The 16457-nt window shown below is 53.3% G+C and overlaps 6 protein-coding genes across 6 annotated transcripts; 4 read left to right on the plus strand and 2 right to left on the minus strand.

Annotated features, from left to right (window-relative positions):
• Positions 1-21: 21 nt before the first annotated feature.
• MGL_1582 (uncharacterized protein) lies at positions 22-1860 on the minus strand (the record flags this gene model as incomplete). The annotated part of the gene is made up of 1 exon (XM_001731347.1): positions 22-1860. One exon carries the CDS (start codon positions 1858-1860, stop codon positions 22-24), a length of 1839 nt encoding a protein of 612 aa, XP_001731399.1.
• Positions 1861-2436: 576 nt separating this feature from the next.
• On the plus strand, positions 2437-4158 carry MGL_1583 (uncharacterized protein; the record flags this gene model as incomplete). The annotated part of the gene is made up of 1 exon (XM_001731348.1): positions 2437-4158. One exon carries the CDS (start codon positions 2437-2439, stop codon positions 4156-4158), a length of 1722 nt encoding a protein of 573 aa, XP_001731400.1.
• A 216-nt stretch (positions 4159-4374) lies between these two features.
• On the minus strand, positions 4375-8541 carry MGL_1584 (uncharacterized protein; the record flags this gene model as incomplete). The annotated part of the gene is made up of 1 exon (XM_001731349.1): positions 4375-8541. The coding sequence occupies one exon, from the start codon at positions 8539-8541 to the stop codon at positions 4375-4377; it is 4167 nt and encodes a 1388-aa protein (XP_001731401.1).
• A 513-nt stretch (positions 8542-9054) lies between these two features.
• On the plus strand, positions 9055-12837 carry MGL_1585 (uncharacterized protein; the record flags this gene model as incomplete). The annotated part of the gene is made up of 1 exon (XM_001731350.1): positions 9055-12837. One exon carries the CDS (start codon positions 9055-9057, stop codon positions 12835-12837), a length of 3783 nt encoding a protein of 1260 aa, XP_001731402.1.
• A 175-nt stretch (positions 12838-13012) lies between these two features.
• Positions 13013-15228, plus strand: MGL_1586 (uncharacterized protein; the record flags this gene model as incomplete). The annotated part of the gene is made up of 2 exons (XM_001731351.1): positions 13013-14806; positions 15076-15228. 2 exons carry the CDS (start codon positions 13013-13015, stop codon positions 15226-15228), a joined length of 1947 nt encoding a protein of 648 aa, XP_001731403.1.
• Positions 15229-15398: 170 nt separating this feature from the next.
• MGL_1587 (uncharacterized protein) lies at positions 15399-16331 on the plus strand (the record flags this gene model as incomplete). Its single annotated transcript, XM_001731352.1, has 1 exon — positions 15399-16331. One exon carries the CDS (start codon positions 15399-15401, stop codon positions 16329-16331), a length of 933 nt encoding a protein of 310 aa, XP_001731404.1.
• Positions 16332-16457: the final 126 nt, after the last annotated feature.

Genomic DNA, 16457 nt, shown 5'->3' on the forward strand with positions numbered 1-16457 from the left:
TCACAAGAACTCGCTCCTGCGTTACAGTTCCTCTTCTTCTGATACGTCTTGTGCATTGGCAGCGTCGACGGATGGCTCAGAAATTACACGCTCAGCTCCGCGAACATCAATCATGTCCGCTGACCCACTGTGTCCGTCTGCCTCGATCTCGTCTGCCGACTGATCATGCGCATCCCCAAAGTCCATGAGCGTGTCGATTTGATCTACGAGTGCATCACCGGCACGTCGCTTCTTGAGCTTGCGTGCCTTGCGTCGCTCCTTTCCTCGTGCTGGCGCCATATCCTGGATTTCTGCCGCAGAAAACATCGGTCGATCGTTCGATGCCTTGCCTTGCTTCGACTTGGTCTCGGCAGATGACAAAGTTTTGGCTTGGTTCGCATGGAATCCCAAGTCCATGCCATTGTCGTCGTCGTCGTCGTCGGCGTCATCGTCATCGTCATCGTCATTCCCCTGCACATCGAGGAGCGACCACGCATTGGGTTTTCGATGTGCACGTGAATCGTCCACATTATCGTCGTCCGACTCGTCGTCCGAGTCAAGACGCCCGCGCTTGCCAAGCGTCGAATCCGTTACATCTGCAACAACCTCATCATGCATAGCTTGTGTGGGGGTTTCCTGTTGCTCCTGCACCTGTGACTCCGAGGCTGGTGGCGAGTATGCCCCGTCGCCGCCCAATACATCAGCATCAGCCTCGCCTAGTAGGCCGGCCAAATCAAATGGTTCACTGAAGGACGTGAGGATCGCAGCGCTTCCATCGTCACTTGACGATGATAAAGCACCTGGTTGTCTTGTGCTTTGTGTGCTACTACGACGGCGAAGCAGGTCTGGATGCTTGGCTGGCGGCTCTGTGTGGTATTTAATTTTGCCCGTGTTCCAGTCATGCAAGACGGAACGGGCAGTAGCGTCCAAGTCAGGCAGAGCGCCGCGTCCAAGCCGGCCTTTTTGGTATGCAACTCGCAAAAGAAAGTCTTGCGCATCCCGAGACGTAATAGGAGGAATATCGTACACGTCTGCAAGGTACTTTGGTTCGATCCGATTCAGAATCGCCTGCACAGGCTCTACAGGGTCTTCGACAGACTCGACTTTGAGCACGTTCCGTAGCATGGCGGCTTCAGCTGCCGCAGTGATCTCGGCAGCCGTTGCCCCAGGCGATGCATTTGCATCGGAAAACACAATACCTGGGCTGTCGAGCAGTCGCACATGGCGATCAAGCATAATGCCCTGAACAACCTTTGTATGACCGGGCGTGGATGCCACGCCACACACACGCGAGCGCTTCAGCGAATTGATCAGACTACTCTTTCCCACGTTTGGCGCACCTATTGTGCCTACCGTGATGCTTGTCTTGAGATTCAGGTTGCGCGAGTAGTTCTTGATCAACTGCAGGATCGCTCGTGTGCCAGCGGACTCGGCACCGCCAGCCCATTGTGCCTCTGCCTTGTCGCCTGATCCCGTGCTTTTCCATGAAATGTTCTGACTCTGTGCCAAGTTGCTACGTTGTTGCTGAGTTGATGCTTTGAATGGCAATGTCGGAAATTCGTGGCGCAAGTACTCGAGCCATGCCTGGGCATTCGAGCGTGGCACGAGATCAATCTTGTTGAGAATCAGTACAATCCGCTTCCCGAGGCGCTGTGCCTCTTCTTCAACTGCATACGCTCGACATCCTAGAGGATCGCGGACATCCAACACTTCCAGCAGTACATCAGCATGCTCCAGGACTTTGCGTAGTTCCTTCATGTAGGACTTGATACTGTGATCCTTGTCGGTCATTTGTGCGAGACGCGCACGTGCATCTCGACTTGCCTGCTTTGCTTCCACTGCCATATCAACGGCTTCCGCTTCGTGGGTATCATTCATCATGTTAAGCTGAAGAAGATCGGCATTGGTCTGCTTGGCGCACGCCAAACGTCCACCACGCTTGAAAGGCTGCTGCATCCGAACTCCATGGGAATCCAGGTGCGCTTGACCCACTCGTGCATTTCCTTTATTTCCTCCGCCTTTCCCACCATGTCTTCGAGCTTGCTCGGCAGAACGACGATTGTTGCTACCAGACGAACGTCGTCCCATTCACGTTATTGTGAAATGAAAAAAGGTCGTCTATGTGGAGATGAACATCGGTGCGGCACGAGAAGTGATGCTCGCATCAGAGGAAAAATACAAAAAAAAATCACACACACACACAACTACTTGTTTTCACTTGCGTTCTTGGCGTACAATAAGCGCCAAGCATGGCCAAATGTATGAGTCAGACGTGGGTGTCGATCTCGAAGCTCTCTAGACCCATTGCCCTCATGAGTCACGTGGTACAAAGCGCACCCCCACGTATCACATCATGGGTGGAATGATCCCAACTAGAGAAGCAGCTGCATAGTGGGGCCTGCAATACTTTGATTGCAACGAGCTCATACGAGAGGCCTTCTCGATCACTTTACAGAGATGAACTCACCAGCTGCTCCTGCGCTGTACATTCATCGTGAAGCCAAAACATACACGGTCACTGATACCACCAAGCACACATACGAGCTTCTTCCAAAGTACCACCGACTTGACGATGGCACACCCGACTACTTGCGTATGATTCTCGGCGCACACCTGTACGACCTGGCGCGACAGACGCCTCTTGTCGCAGCGACACAACTTTCGAAGCGCATGGGATGTGAGATTCTGCTGAAGCGCGATGACTTGCAGCCCGTGTTTAGTTTCAAGCTACGTGGCGCCTACAACATGATGCGACAGCTCGAAGATACACGAAAATGGAAGGGCGTGATTGCATGCAGTGCTGGAAATCATGCGCAGGGTGTGGCTATGGCTGGGGCACATCTTTCGATCCCATGCACAATTGTCATGCCGCGAGGCACACCCAGCATCAAGTGGGAGAACGTCCAGCGCCTGGGTGCGAAGGTCGTATTTCATGGCGCCAACTTTGACGAGGCAAAGGCTGAGTCCATGCGCCTTGCTGAGGCTTATGGCTTGACGATGATCCCCCCCTTTGATCATCCACAGGTGATTGCTGGTCAAGGCACGGTGGCCGTCGAAATCTGCAGCCAGACCGACATGGAGAAAGTCGATGCAGTGTTTTGTGCGATTGGCGGCGGTGGCCTGTTGAGTGGCGTCGCTGCTTACATCAAGCGAGTTGCACCGCCACATGTAAAGGTGATCGGCGTCGAGACGTATGATGCCGACGCCATGGCACAAAGTATGGAGAAAGGTGAGCGCGTGGAACTCGCGGATGCAGGCCTGTTTAGTGACGGCACGGCTGTGCGGCTCGTTGGCGATGAGACTTTCCGCGTATGCAACTCGCTCGTCGATGCTGTGGTGCGTGTATCGAATGATGAGATTTGCGCCGCCATCAAAGACGTATTCGAGGACACACGTGCTATCACTGAGCCAGCAGGTGCTTTGGCTGTGGCAGGCATGAAACGATATATTGCATTACAGGGCGCGGATGCAACGAGTCGTCGCTTTGTCGCAGTAGTGAGTGGTGCGAACATGAACTTTAGCCGCTTGCGCTTCGTCTCGGAGCGTGCGGAACTTGGTGAGCAGCGTGAGGCCATCATGTCAGTAACGATTCCCGATGTGCCTGGAAGTTTCTTGCAGCTAAACAAACACATTTATCCGCGTGACATTACAGAGTTTTCATACCGCTCGAATGGCTCGTCCCAAGCGCGTATCTTTGCATCATTCCTCTTAAAAGGCACCGTGCCGGCTTCGGAAGAGAATCCGATTGTGTCCAGTACGAAGCCACCAGTGGCGGTATCGAACTTGCGCGAACTCGAGATCCAGGGCATTCTTGAGGGACTCAGAAAAGACGGCATGCATGCTGAAGACATGAGTCATAACGAGCTTGTCAAAGCGCATTCCCGTTACTTGATTGGTGGTCGTGCCATCGTGCCACACGAACGTCTTTTCCGCTTCCAGTTCCCAGAACGACCTGGCGCTCTGCAGCGCTTCCTGACCGGCATTGATGCCGGTTGGAATATTTCTCTGTTTCACTATCGTTGTGAAGGCGGTGACGTGGCGCGAGTGTTGGCTGGCATCCAGGTCCCTCCAGAAACAGGCGCCAAATTCGATCAATTCTTGGAGGAACTCAATTATGCGTACGTCGAAGAAACACAAAATCCTATATACATGCAATTCCTACTAGCAAATAACCCGTAACATGAAGACATAGATGGACATGCAGACATGAACATAATTCGGAATGGGAAAGGGACCTTTGCTGCAAAAGAATGTGAGGCGACCCTGTCTCATATAGAACCATCTGATCCAGAGGCATACATATATATATATATACACATATATGTCGATCGCCAATTGATTCCTGCTCATAAGCTGGCATAAGAGACGTAGCGAATACCTCGGCGCCATGCACAGCTACGCACTCAGCGACTGGTGTGAAATCATAGCTTGGTAACGCGAACACGTCTTGATCAGCTCGTCATGCGTCCCACGAGCGACAATTCGGCCCTGGTCAAACAAAAAGATCACGTCAGCCGTACGAATCGTACGCATACGATGTGCAATGGCCACAATGGTGCACGAGCGCGACGAATGTAGCTTACTGAGTGTCTCTTGGAATGCCTTCTCGCTGCTTGCATCCATCGCAGATGTCGACTCATCCAGCAAGAGTAGGCGTGGTGCACGGACAAGGGCACGAGCGATAGAAACACGCTGCTTCTGCCCGCCACTCAATTGACTACCTCCTGATCCGATATTCGTGCGGTACTGATCGGGCAGAGCGGCAATGGCGTCATGAATCTTGGCAGCCTGACAAGCCGCTAGAATGCGTTCATCTGGTTTCGTGACACGAGCCTTCGTAGATGCATGCTGATGTGAGCCCATGTGACAAGCGTGCGATAGTGTCTGTTGCCTTTGGCGGTGTGCATGCGTTTCCTCTATGACAGCCTCGACAGAGAGTGGGTCCGCGAGCCCCAGGGCAACGTTGAATTCGATGCTTCCGTGAAAAAGCATCGCTTCCTGCGGCACCAATGCCATGTGCTCTCGGAGTGCCTTGGTCGGTACATGTGTTGTACTGCATCCACCGACACGAACGGTGCCTGAGGTAGGCTCGTAGAAGGACTCGATCAGACTCATTGCCGTCGACTTGCCGGAGCCACTGCATCCAATGAACGCTGCGAATGAGCCCGCTGGAATATCAAGGACTACATCACGCAATGCAGGCTTATCTCGTCCCGGGTATGTGAACCATACATGATCGAACGACACCGCGAGTGGGCCATGCGCACCAACAGGTTCGAGGGATTTCTCGGACTCCAAGTCCTTTAGATAATGCTGGTGCTTTCGCTGCTGCCTAAGGCGACGGCGCTCGCGTCGATCAGGCCATTGATAGCCAGGCATGTCAACGGGATGATTTGCTTGGTCCAGCATGGAGAAAATATTGGATGCTGACACCTGTGCTTTTGTGAAATCAGGCGCAAAGGCCAAGAGCTGGCCAGACGACTGCGCGGAGAACAACAGCGCCGGTAAGACCGTGAAAAAGGCAACCTGCGAAAATCGCTCTTCCGCCACGTTTTTTGAGCCCCACCAGTACGCAAACCCATAAATAAAGTAAGAAATGCTCAGTGATATCGCAAGACACGCATTGCCCATCAAGATATGTCGCATGCTCTCGCGGTACGGCCTCTCGAGACTGTAAGAAAAGAGCTGAATCACATCCCGCTCCCGTCCCAGAGCCGCTACAGTGCGTATGCACGATGCCGCCTCGACAGCAATGGCTGTCGACCTGGCGTATGCGGTTTCATGCCGCTTCTGAAAATCGGCAATCACCTTTAGACGCATGTAGCCGGCCGTCACAAGAATCGGTACTGTCGCTAAAATCACAACGGCAATACGCCACGCCACAATATGGGCCAGCGTGATACCAGCCACAAAGTTGACCAGAATACTAAAGATGGTTCCGACCACCGTCCCAGTGAGTCCACCGAGATTGCTCGTGTCCGCGCTCAGGTTGGCAATCATGGTCGCCGGCGACAAGTCCTTTCTCTCGTACCAAGCGAGCGGCTGCGTCACTAGCGCACGAAACATGAGTTTGCGGATCCGCAAAAGCAACCATTCAGACACAAAACCAAATGCCGCCCCACTGACAAAGTAGCAAAACAGCTCGATGATCGCCAGAACAAAAAAGTACAGTGCAAAGAGGTCTGACTGATGCTCCACTTCTCTCGCCGGCTTGCATGGATTCAGCGCTTCAATAACATGACCAAACAAAACAGCCTCGCCAGAGAATGCGCCGCCAATCACAGCCGAGGCAAGGAAGCCTGCTACAGCAAATGGCCACTTCATTAGCGCCCAGCGCATCAGCCGCACGAGCGACCGTGAGTACGACAGTCGACGGCTTTTCATTTGGTCAGGTTCTGTCTTTAGCACGGACATTGGCTCCGGCTCCTGCGGGTGAATGCCCTCGACATCACCCATTGTCGCTGGAGGCACGACTGGCTGCGTCGGCAATGGCAACGCCATGCTTGTCAAGGGTGCTGAATCGACCACATCTTGTTTGTCATCATCTTCTTGACACTCGTCTTCGACAGCCGCAACTTTTTGTTCCCCTGTCGATTCCGTCGTGGAGACCTGCTCCACGTCATTCTCACCGTAATCGCTTTGTGCACGTACGAGACTTGCATAATGTGCATTGAGCGCCAGCAGCTCAGCATGAGTACCCTGCTCCATGACCTTACCATGCGCCATGACGACGATTTTGTCATAATGCTTGATAGTCGAGAGACGATGAGCAATTGCGATAGTCGTGCGGTTCTGCGACACTCGATCAAAAGCTGTCTGAACAGCCATTTCGCTCTGCGAGTCGAGTGCGGCCGTCGCTTCATCAAGAATCAAAATCCGTGGCTTTTTCACAATCGCGCGTGCGAGTGCGATACGCTGTTTTTGGCCACCCGAGAGGCAACGACCAGCGTCACCTACACGCGAAAGATATCCATGGGGCAGCTGCAGAATAAATTCGTGGGCATGCGCAAGCTGCGCAGCCTCTTCACACAGCGCCTGTAAGCGCCGGAGTCCAGGCCGCAAGTCAGACGGGCAATGCTGGCTCCAGTCCTTGGGTATCACTGCATGGTCAAATGCATAGCGAGAGAGCCAGCGAATCGCATCCTGGACGTCGTTATGTGATGAGCTTCCAAGCAGGCCATGGGCGATGCTTTCGAGTACCGTGCAGTCAAACAGCACGGGCTCCTGGCCGACCAGCCCCATCTGTGATCGAAGCCAGCCCACATTGAGCTCATCGATAGGGGTATCGTCATGCAAAGTGATCTGCCCTTCTAATGGCATGTAATAGCGATGCAAAAGAGCGACAATGGTGCTCTTTCCACTCCCACTAAATCCACAAATCCCCACGCGTGTCCCAGGCTCAATGTCAAGGTCGACATTATCCAACACCTTGGCGTCAGGTCGTGCTGGATACGCGAGAGTCACATTCCGTAGGTGGAAGCCGAGAGCCTCACTGGAGAGGGGCGGCATCGTGCCCGTGTCACTCAGCGCGTTTATGGGCGACTCTTGGCTGATCGTCGACAGCAGTTGGCTGCCCGCTCCGCCGGCCGCAGAAAACGTCTGCAAGTACGGCGCTATTTGTCCGACAACAAACGAAGCATCAAGGAGAAGAAAAATCACAGTGTAAACAGAACCGACAGTACTTGACGCATCATCTGGGTTCGAGCGCATTCGGTCCGTCACCATACGGCTGCCTGAATGAAAAGCAAGCGCATTCGCCGAGTATGCAACAAAAAACAGGCACCCAAGCATCGTAGCTGCAGACAAAGCACGAAAAAGTCCACTTCTTCGGACGAGATGCAGGTGCGAGTTGTACAGTTTGCAGAGAGGCTTCTGGGCCTCGAAGGCTTGGACAGCACGTACATTGTTGAGCGATTCAGTCGCAATGCCAGAGGCATTACCAAGATGCGATGACATTTGAGCAGAAAATTTCGAGACAAAGTGCGCACCGACTAATGAAACGATGAGAAAAGCTGGGATTAGCGATACGAGCTCACCTGCCAAAGCAGGCAGCAATACAAATGCAATGATGTAGCTGGTAAGAAAATAGGAGACCGACGAGAGAAAGATGCCGACTTTTTCGCTCGTTCCGTTTTGCACGGCAATGAGATTCTCGCTAAGACGCGTACTGATTTCTCCAGGCGGCAGAACGTCGAAGAATGCCATGTCTTGCGATAGGACAGCACGGACATACTGTTCACGTAGTCGACGCACGATGCGTTCTCCCAAGAGAGACCAGCTGCAGGTGTAGATCCAGATGAGCACAAAATTAATGGCAGCAACAATGATGATCTGAACAACATGATTCGATACCTGGTGAAGAAAGTCGTCGCGCTCGGCGGGATCAGTCGGCATGCCACTCCGTGACGCGCATGCCTGCCGATTGAACCCATCGACCATCTTGCCGAACAAAAGACCAATGATCGGCAATGGAACCCCAGCAGCTATAGAAGCCAGTGTACCAACAAATAGGAGGAGGCCTTCCACAGGCTGGAGTCCTCTGAAGAGATCCACATACTTCATTGACGGCGTCAAACTCGAGAGCCGCCGCTTCCATGATGACTGGCGTCTGGAATCTATGCTCTCATCCACATGCCCGTCGGACATGGTATGTCGCGGCGACAGGTGGATGAAGCAAAAGCAAAGCCAAGCTATGTGTCGTGTCGCGTCGTGAAAGCCTTAAGAGGTTTGTTTCTCTGCCTTTTTTATTTTGGTTTCCCAGAGTTGGGCGTGAAACAAGCGACGTATGTCCTGGAGCCACGCGTTCGCCCTTGCTATTGGGCGCGATATAATCAGATGCCATCTATTCTATCACTGTGTCCTGATTGGTTCGATGTGCAGATCAACTATGCACCCTCCATGTCAATTTCCCCTGCGTCAGCTACATTTTCATTCTCGGCACGCGAACAACATCTTCCTAACTGGTAGGGAACTCACGCAGTTGATCTGGGGACGACGTCTCTTGTCGCTTCCATAGGCAGCCACCTCCGGTTTCCCTTTCTCCTTCTCTTTTTTTTTTTTGTTAGCGTGTTCTCGATGTCACGCGTTCCGTTTCCTGACGTGACGGGTCGGCGTCTTCGTGCTCCCTCACGCACGAGTTTCGCTGGCAATGGCATGGCATCCCTAGGCCATGCCTCGATGAATGCGACAAATATCACATGGAAGGACCTGCACGAGGCTGCTCAGGATTTTGGCGTGTCTCCCAGAGCTATCATTTCAGCAGCCTGGGGCTATGTGCTTTACATGTACGTTATGCATGAATGTGATAATGTAGCGTTCGATGCCGTCGATGCCGATACTTGCGTCGCCATATCCTTTGGACCATCTCTATGTCAATGGGAGGATCCGATATCAATGGTGCAGCTTAGCGAGAAGGCGTGGCTCTCCGACCGTCATGTACAGATACATGGGCCTGTCCTCTTCGTCTCTGCACCTGATCAGGATACGCAGAATGCATTGTCTCTGGCTGAATCCACGCTCTCACGCACCAACTCGTCTCTATCTCTTGTTTTCATTGCTCATCAGGCACAGACATCGACATCCTCATCGTCGTCGCATCCTGTGGCGCTCACACTTCTCGCATCACCAAGTGTTCACATTCATGGCTCAGCCTTGACCCAACTCGCGCAAGTTGAGCATGTGTTGCATGCTCTCGTGCACCGGCTTGATCCAACCAAGTCCATCCCAACCGAACTTATGAGTCTCGTAAACCCCCATCCTATTTTCATGTCGAGCGATATGCCGGGTGGTATTGAATACGAGCGCCTCGAAGACCAGTTTCTTCGTCGCGCACAAGAAACCCCTCATATCCCAGCGCTTACATGTTGCACATCTGTGTCGCCCCCATCATTTGTAACTTGGACGTATGAAGAGTTGAACAAGCGCTCCGATGACATTGCCAAGTTGGTATGGTCGCGTGGCGTTGGATACGCTGCGAGTACGTCGTCTGTGCCTGCACACGAGGACCAAGTGGTCGTACTGTGCATGTCCAAGTGCATGGACATGTATGCTTCGATTTTGGGCGCTCTGAAGGCTGGGGCTGCTTGGTGTCCAATTGATCCGGGATGGCCGCCTTCTCGGCAGGCTGCACTCCTGATCAAGTCTGGTGCAAGACTTGCCCTGACAACTGGCGACGACGATGCGCGTATCCTTGAGGACGTGTGTCCCGAGCATATTCAAATGGCGCGTCTTGACCGTCCAATGGATGCTGCAAGTATGCTTGAACGCACACCGGAACGTGCACATGCGACGCACCTTGCCTATAAGATCTGGACCAGCGGCACCACCGGCTTGCCGAAGGCTGTGGGTGTTGAGCACGTCGCCGCCGTTCAGGGCATGCGTGCGTTACAAGTGGCTGTGCCAACTGCGCTTGACGTCCCAGTGCGACCCGGTTCACTGCGGTACTTGCAGTTTGCTGCATACGTTTTTGACCTATCCATCTTTGATATATTTTATACATGGGGTTATGGCGGCACCGTGTGCTTTGCGCCCCTCGACATGCTTTTGTCTCGCCTGGTTGACGTCGCCAATGCACTGGAAGTCACACACACGCTATTTACGCCCGCTGTGTCGGCGATGGTGCCACGGCACGCTGTACCGACGATGCGCGTCATGATCAATGGCGGTGAAAAACTGTCTCAAGCGGTGGCTGATAACTGGTCACAAGACTGTCGCGTCGTGAACATCTATGGGCCTGCTGAGGCGACTCTGTCCTTGACGATGCGGGAAGTCGTACCTGATGATGAGGTCAAGGCGCACAATATCGGAACGGCATTTGACGATGCGCTTTGTGTGCTAATGGATGGCAACGGGCAGATTGTACCGCGTGGTTGCATTGGTGAGCTCATGCTTGGAGGTCCGCAGCTAGCGCGTGGCTATATCGGTGACGACGAAAAGACGCGTGAAAAGTTTGTGATGCACCCGACGTTTGGTCGTTTGTACCACACAGGCGACCTCGCCAGGCAGTTGTGGGATGGCCAATTCGAGTACCTTGGACGCAACGACGACCAAGTCAAGATCAATGGCGTACGTATCGAGCTGCTGGAAATCAATGCGGCCGTCAAGTCCGTGTCAAAGCACGTGCGTGATGCCGATACAGTCGCGCTGCCGGGTCCGGACCCAAATGAGCCGCCGCGAATCGTTGCATTTGCCGTGTGCCCCCCACCACCAGACGTGGACAAAGTCAGCTCGCATGATCACAGCTCGTCACTGGCCAGATGCGAGTCGGCGCCTGCGTTTCTTCGAACAGATGACGATGCCGTTACGGTGGCGCGTACGTTGCGCTCAGGGACACAGGCTCTGCTGCCCTCATACATGGTGCCGTTCCACTTTGTCATTTTATCCTTTTTTCCGCGCACGTCGAGTGCTAAGATTGATCGGCGCGCTGTTCGTGCCGCCTATGAAGCGCTGGACCTGGCTGCATGGGAAGCCCGAGTTGGTGATGAACAGGGCGCTGGGCACGATGCCGATGCACAGCATATCATGACCCACCCACTCGCTGTGCGCTTGTGTTCATTCTTGCCCCGAATTGGCTGTGTGCCTTGTGAACAAATCTCTCCTAGCGTGCGTTTTACGATGCTCGGCATCAATTCGGTGCGTGCCATGGCGCTGTCGGCTAAGCTTGCCGAAGCAGGTTTTCATGTGAGTGCTGCCGATCTGGTGCGACACGACTCTCTCTCTAAGCTGATACGTGCATACTCGGAACGTGCGCATGTCGACCCGCATGAGTGTCGACATGCTTGGTACGCAGCCTGCAAGCACGCGTATGCGAGCACGCTCAATGTGCCGCATGTTCATGTGCAGCCAGCTACATCGCTTCAGCAGGGCATGCTTCTCGAGTCCCATCTTGATTCGACACGTTACTGGATCTCCCGTGTCATGCACGCACAATCGACTGTAGACCGGCTGCATGCAGCACTTGAACGCACTGCTCGGGACATGGACTGCTTGCGGATGGGATTTCTCCCTTTGGGCTCGAACCAGACATCTTCTGGCTCTTCGGCGTCTCCGTATGCGCCATTGTTTGCCGCCGTTGTGCACGAAGAGCCACACATTACACTCCTGTCGTTCGTAGGCGATGTACTGGAGTCACTGCGGCCTCGTGTGCCAGACGCTGCCAACGGTCAGCCGCCTTGGTTTGCTGCGTACGACTCCGACACACAAAGATTTGTCCTGATCCTTCACCATGCGCTGTACGATGCACCCACACTTGACTTGGTTCTTGCGCGGATCGATCAGCTGTGTGCTGATCCGAATGCCAAAGCCCAACGCACGACGCCCTGGACACAGGCGCTCTGCGACTTGGTACCATCACCCGATCAAGAGCAGGTCTCTCTTGATGCATGGAGCAAATATCTGACCACCATGGAGCACACATCTTGGCCTGTTTTGCAGACGAGGCGGACTGGACCCGTGCATACCCTGCAAATTCATAAACGCGTCGCATCAATATCGTGGCAAGCTCTCGAACAAACAGCGGCTCAGCTCGGCACATCTGTGCGTCCATTGGCTCACCTCGCGTGGGCAAGAGTCTTGAGCGCATACCTCGGCACGTCGCGCATTTTGCTTGGAGATGTCATGTCGTTGCGTGGCCGCCGCGCTGAATATACATCAACAGGCGGCCCTTTGCTCGCTACTTTGCCTGTCAGTGTAGATTTGTCAAAAGGCACAGTGGCCGAGCAGGTCCAACACATGCACATGGTCTATTCGCATCTTCAAGATCACGCATCAGTGCCATTGTCATTCGTTCGTCATCTTGTCAATTGCCCACCTGATCAGCCATTGTTTGTGAGCCTTTTTTGTGTTGGAAATGGACAGTGAACCTGACGTATCTGAGCGCCTTTTGTCTTGGCAGCATTGCACTGATCTCGGATTGAGCGTTGAGCATACTCTTGCACTGGAGCTAAGGATCTCGCGCGACGGCGCTGTGAGCTTCGTACTGAATTCCATCTGTTCAAGCGTCTCTGATGAATATGCGCGCTTGATCCTAGCTCAAATGGATACTCTTCTGGCTGCTTATGTGCATGACACTTCCTTGGATGTTTCACATCTTCCTGCACGCTTGGATGCGGCCCTTCTTGCTAGGCAACTTATGCCGGCACCAACGCGTCCTGTATACCCAAATGTCGCTGCATGGGTACAGCACTATGCAAGCTCCGCGGCATGCACGAACACGGCCGTCGAATATCGTGACTCTTTCTCAAGCACCGATATCTCGACACTATCCTTTGCTGAACTTCATCTGCAAAGTGCCAAGATCGCTTCATGGCTTTTACGCTTCGCGCCCCGCTCCGTCGTTGGTGTCGCTATGCCGCGTTCGTTATCTACATACATATGTCTTCTTGGTATTCTGCGTGCTGGACTCGTTTACCTTCCACTAGACGAGTCATTGCCGCATGTTCGATGTGACCAGCTATTGCGTGATAGTGGTGCAGTGCTTGTCATCACTGCGGAGGATCACGATCCAGCAGCTCCATGGCCATGTGATCGCGCTCGGCCTTCCGACATGATCAGTGAACACGGTCCAGATATGCGACCGATCGACGCCAATGATCCAGCGTATATTTTATACACGTCAGGCTCGACAGGCCACCCTAAAGGCTGCGTCTTGTCGCATGCGAACCTGGCTTATGCCATTGACAACTTCCGCCATGCTTTCGGCTCCGTCTCTTGGCACAATGCACGCTTTCTAGCTCGATCAGCGGAAGCTTTCGATGTGCATCTTTTAGAGTGCCTTCTCGCGTGGCAAATGGGCGCAACTGTCGTTACGATGAGGAGGAGCTTACTGCTTGCTGATCTTGGCGTAGCTATGGCTAATGCTAACGTCACACATGCGTGTGTGGTGCCATCGCTCTTTTTCACCCAGGGTCGGCGAATAGTGCCGTCAGATCTACCTTCGCTTCGTGCACTCATCGTGGGTGGCGAGAAGATCGCTGATGACATCGTCGAACACTGGGGCAGCTCTAGAGGCCATGGCAATGCCTCGCGCGTTCTTGTTTTAAATGCATATGGTCCAACTGAAGCGACCATTGGCATTTCTTGCACACCCGTGTACGTGGATTCACTTGCGTCCGACATTGGCACGGCATTTGCCGGCAATGCCTTCGTTATTCGTGCAAATGATCGAGTGGCGCTTCGCGGCGAAACTGGTGAACTTTGTATTGTCGGTACACATGTGGGACTTGGATATATACATCGTGACTCTGATGCTTTTTTCGAAATGGATGGCATGCGTGCTTACAAGACTGGGGACCTAGCCCGGATGATGCCTGACGGTCACATCGAATACCTAGGACGGGTCGGACACAACCAGGTCAAAGTACGAGGCGCTCGTGTTGAGCTAACAGAGGTCGATACAGCGCTTCAAATGGCCGGCGCAAAACATGCTGTCACATTACTTCTCACGCACCCTGAATTTGAGGAGCCTCACCTAGTAGCATTCGTGTCGGATCGTATCGAAATGTGCACTGACTCTCAACCACCGACCGTCACGACAACCGACACGTCATATCTCTTGCATGCGTTACGTCACACCCTTGTTACATACATGGTGCCAAGCGTGATCCTGACTTTATCTGCATTGCCATTGGCTCGCGTAAGTGGCAAGCTGGACCGGCGCGCATTGGAAGATATATACACGACCTTGAAGCGTGTGTCACTTTTTGATCATACTCCGCCGCAAACTCTCGCCGAACGCACAGCTGCGCGCGTTATACAAGATGTGTTGGGTGTGGATGAGGTGGGCGTGCATGCAGACTTGTTTAGTCTCGGACTCGACAGTCTAAAGACTGTACGTCTTGCATATGCACTCGAGCAAGCCGGAATTCGTGCTCCGATTGCCGTTATAATGACATCTCCCTCATTGGCTGGCATACTAGCGCACTCGTCTGATAGGAATGCGGCAGTGGTGGCTCGTGAGGATGACACTCCTCAGTCAATGCCGCCGCCCTTGCCTCTTCAATGCGCCACACTCGCGCAGTCTCTAGCGGAGCCGTCTAAGCATTGGTATATCCATCATGTGCGTCTTCATCTTGAACCAACAAATCCAATTGAGCGCAGGCAGATCATGCGCCAGTGGCGCAATACACTGGCGCAATTCAAAATATATCGTACGGTATTTCATGTCGACTCGCATATGAGCATGGAAGTGCTGGATACTTTGCCAGCTGTAGATACCTGTCTCGACGAGCCGTGTACCAATGCCGCGTGTGATCGGGTCGCCGACGATATTCTCGCACGGTTGGACGAATGGCCACCCGTGCGTCTTGTTCTGTACACAGACGTACTGTGCTTGAGCATGCATCATGCCATTTATGATGCGGCATCTTTGGATCTCCTTGTGGCAGCGGTAAGTCGCGAAACGTCGGCGGACACATTCTTCGATGTCGTTCGTCATGCTGCGCAGTCTGTTGATGCAAATGGCTCAATACTACGCTCGACTTTTGCAAGACATGACCCGTACGCCAATGCCAAATCTTACTGGCAAGTACGAGGAAGCTGGGGCAAGTCACCTTTTGATTTGGAAGCCACGACTCACTCTTATCGAGCTTCAGTCATGCGCGCAGGTGCTGCACATCACGGTTCAATCACTTATTTTGCATGCGTTCGCATCACTTGTGGCCGAGTATGTTGGCGAAGAGGAAGCAACGCTAGGTATTGTGTTAAGCGGGCGTATGGGTGACGCAAAGCACGCTACGGCACACGGACCCTGCATAACGACTGTACCATTTCGTTGGAAAGCGACGCACGATGCACAAGGCGTGCATCAACAGCTGACTGAGGCACTTCACCATCAGTTTGTGCATCTCACAGATGTCGCACATGCAATTGGCATGGACACGACGCTGTTTGATGTATTATTCTCATTTCTTCCTGCCTCTGATGCAACTGCAACCTCATTACCGCATGGTGTGCGTGCATGGGAATCGTACATGGCGACAGACTTTGTTTATGCGCTGCAAGTCACGACAAATGAGCGGAGTAACTCGATTGTGTTTGAATCGACGTATGCGCCAGACCGTGTGCCAGCCGAGCAAGCAGGCTTGATTCTCAGGCAGCTTGAAGATCGTTTACGAACCATTGTCAACGGAGTCGGAATTGGCAAGGATCGCGCTTTGGACAACGGTTGTCATGCTAGCGATCGTGCTTGCCTCTTGGCATGTGTTCATCCTGAGCCTTACGAACCGACTGAAGCAGATGCATTCCTGGCTAGGTTTGCGAAGCATGTGAAGACCCAGCCAGATGCTGAGGGCCCTAACGTTTGCTTCAAGTGTCCAACCACTTGTCGCCAAGACATTGACGTACCATCAAGTTGATGTCTTGTCAAGCCAGTACGCGCAGCATCTCGTGCAGCAGCAGGTACCATCCGGTGATGCTGTATATGTACACTTGCCACGCAGCTTGAGCCTGTATCTCGTGCTTCTTGCTGCATGGAAAGCACA

The sequence above is a fragment of the Malassezia globosa genome (genome assembly GCF_000181695.2).
Source record: "Malassezia globosa CBS 7966 chromosome Unknown mgl_sf_3.1, whole genome shotgun sequence".
Lineage (NCBI taxonomy): Eukaryota > Fungi > Basidiomycota > Malasseziomycetes > Malasseziales > Malasseziaceae > Malassezia > Malassezia globosa.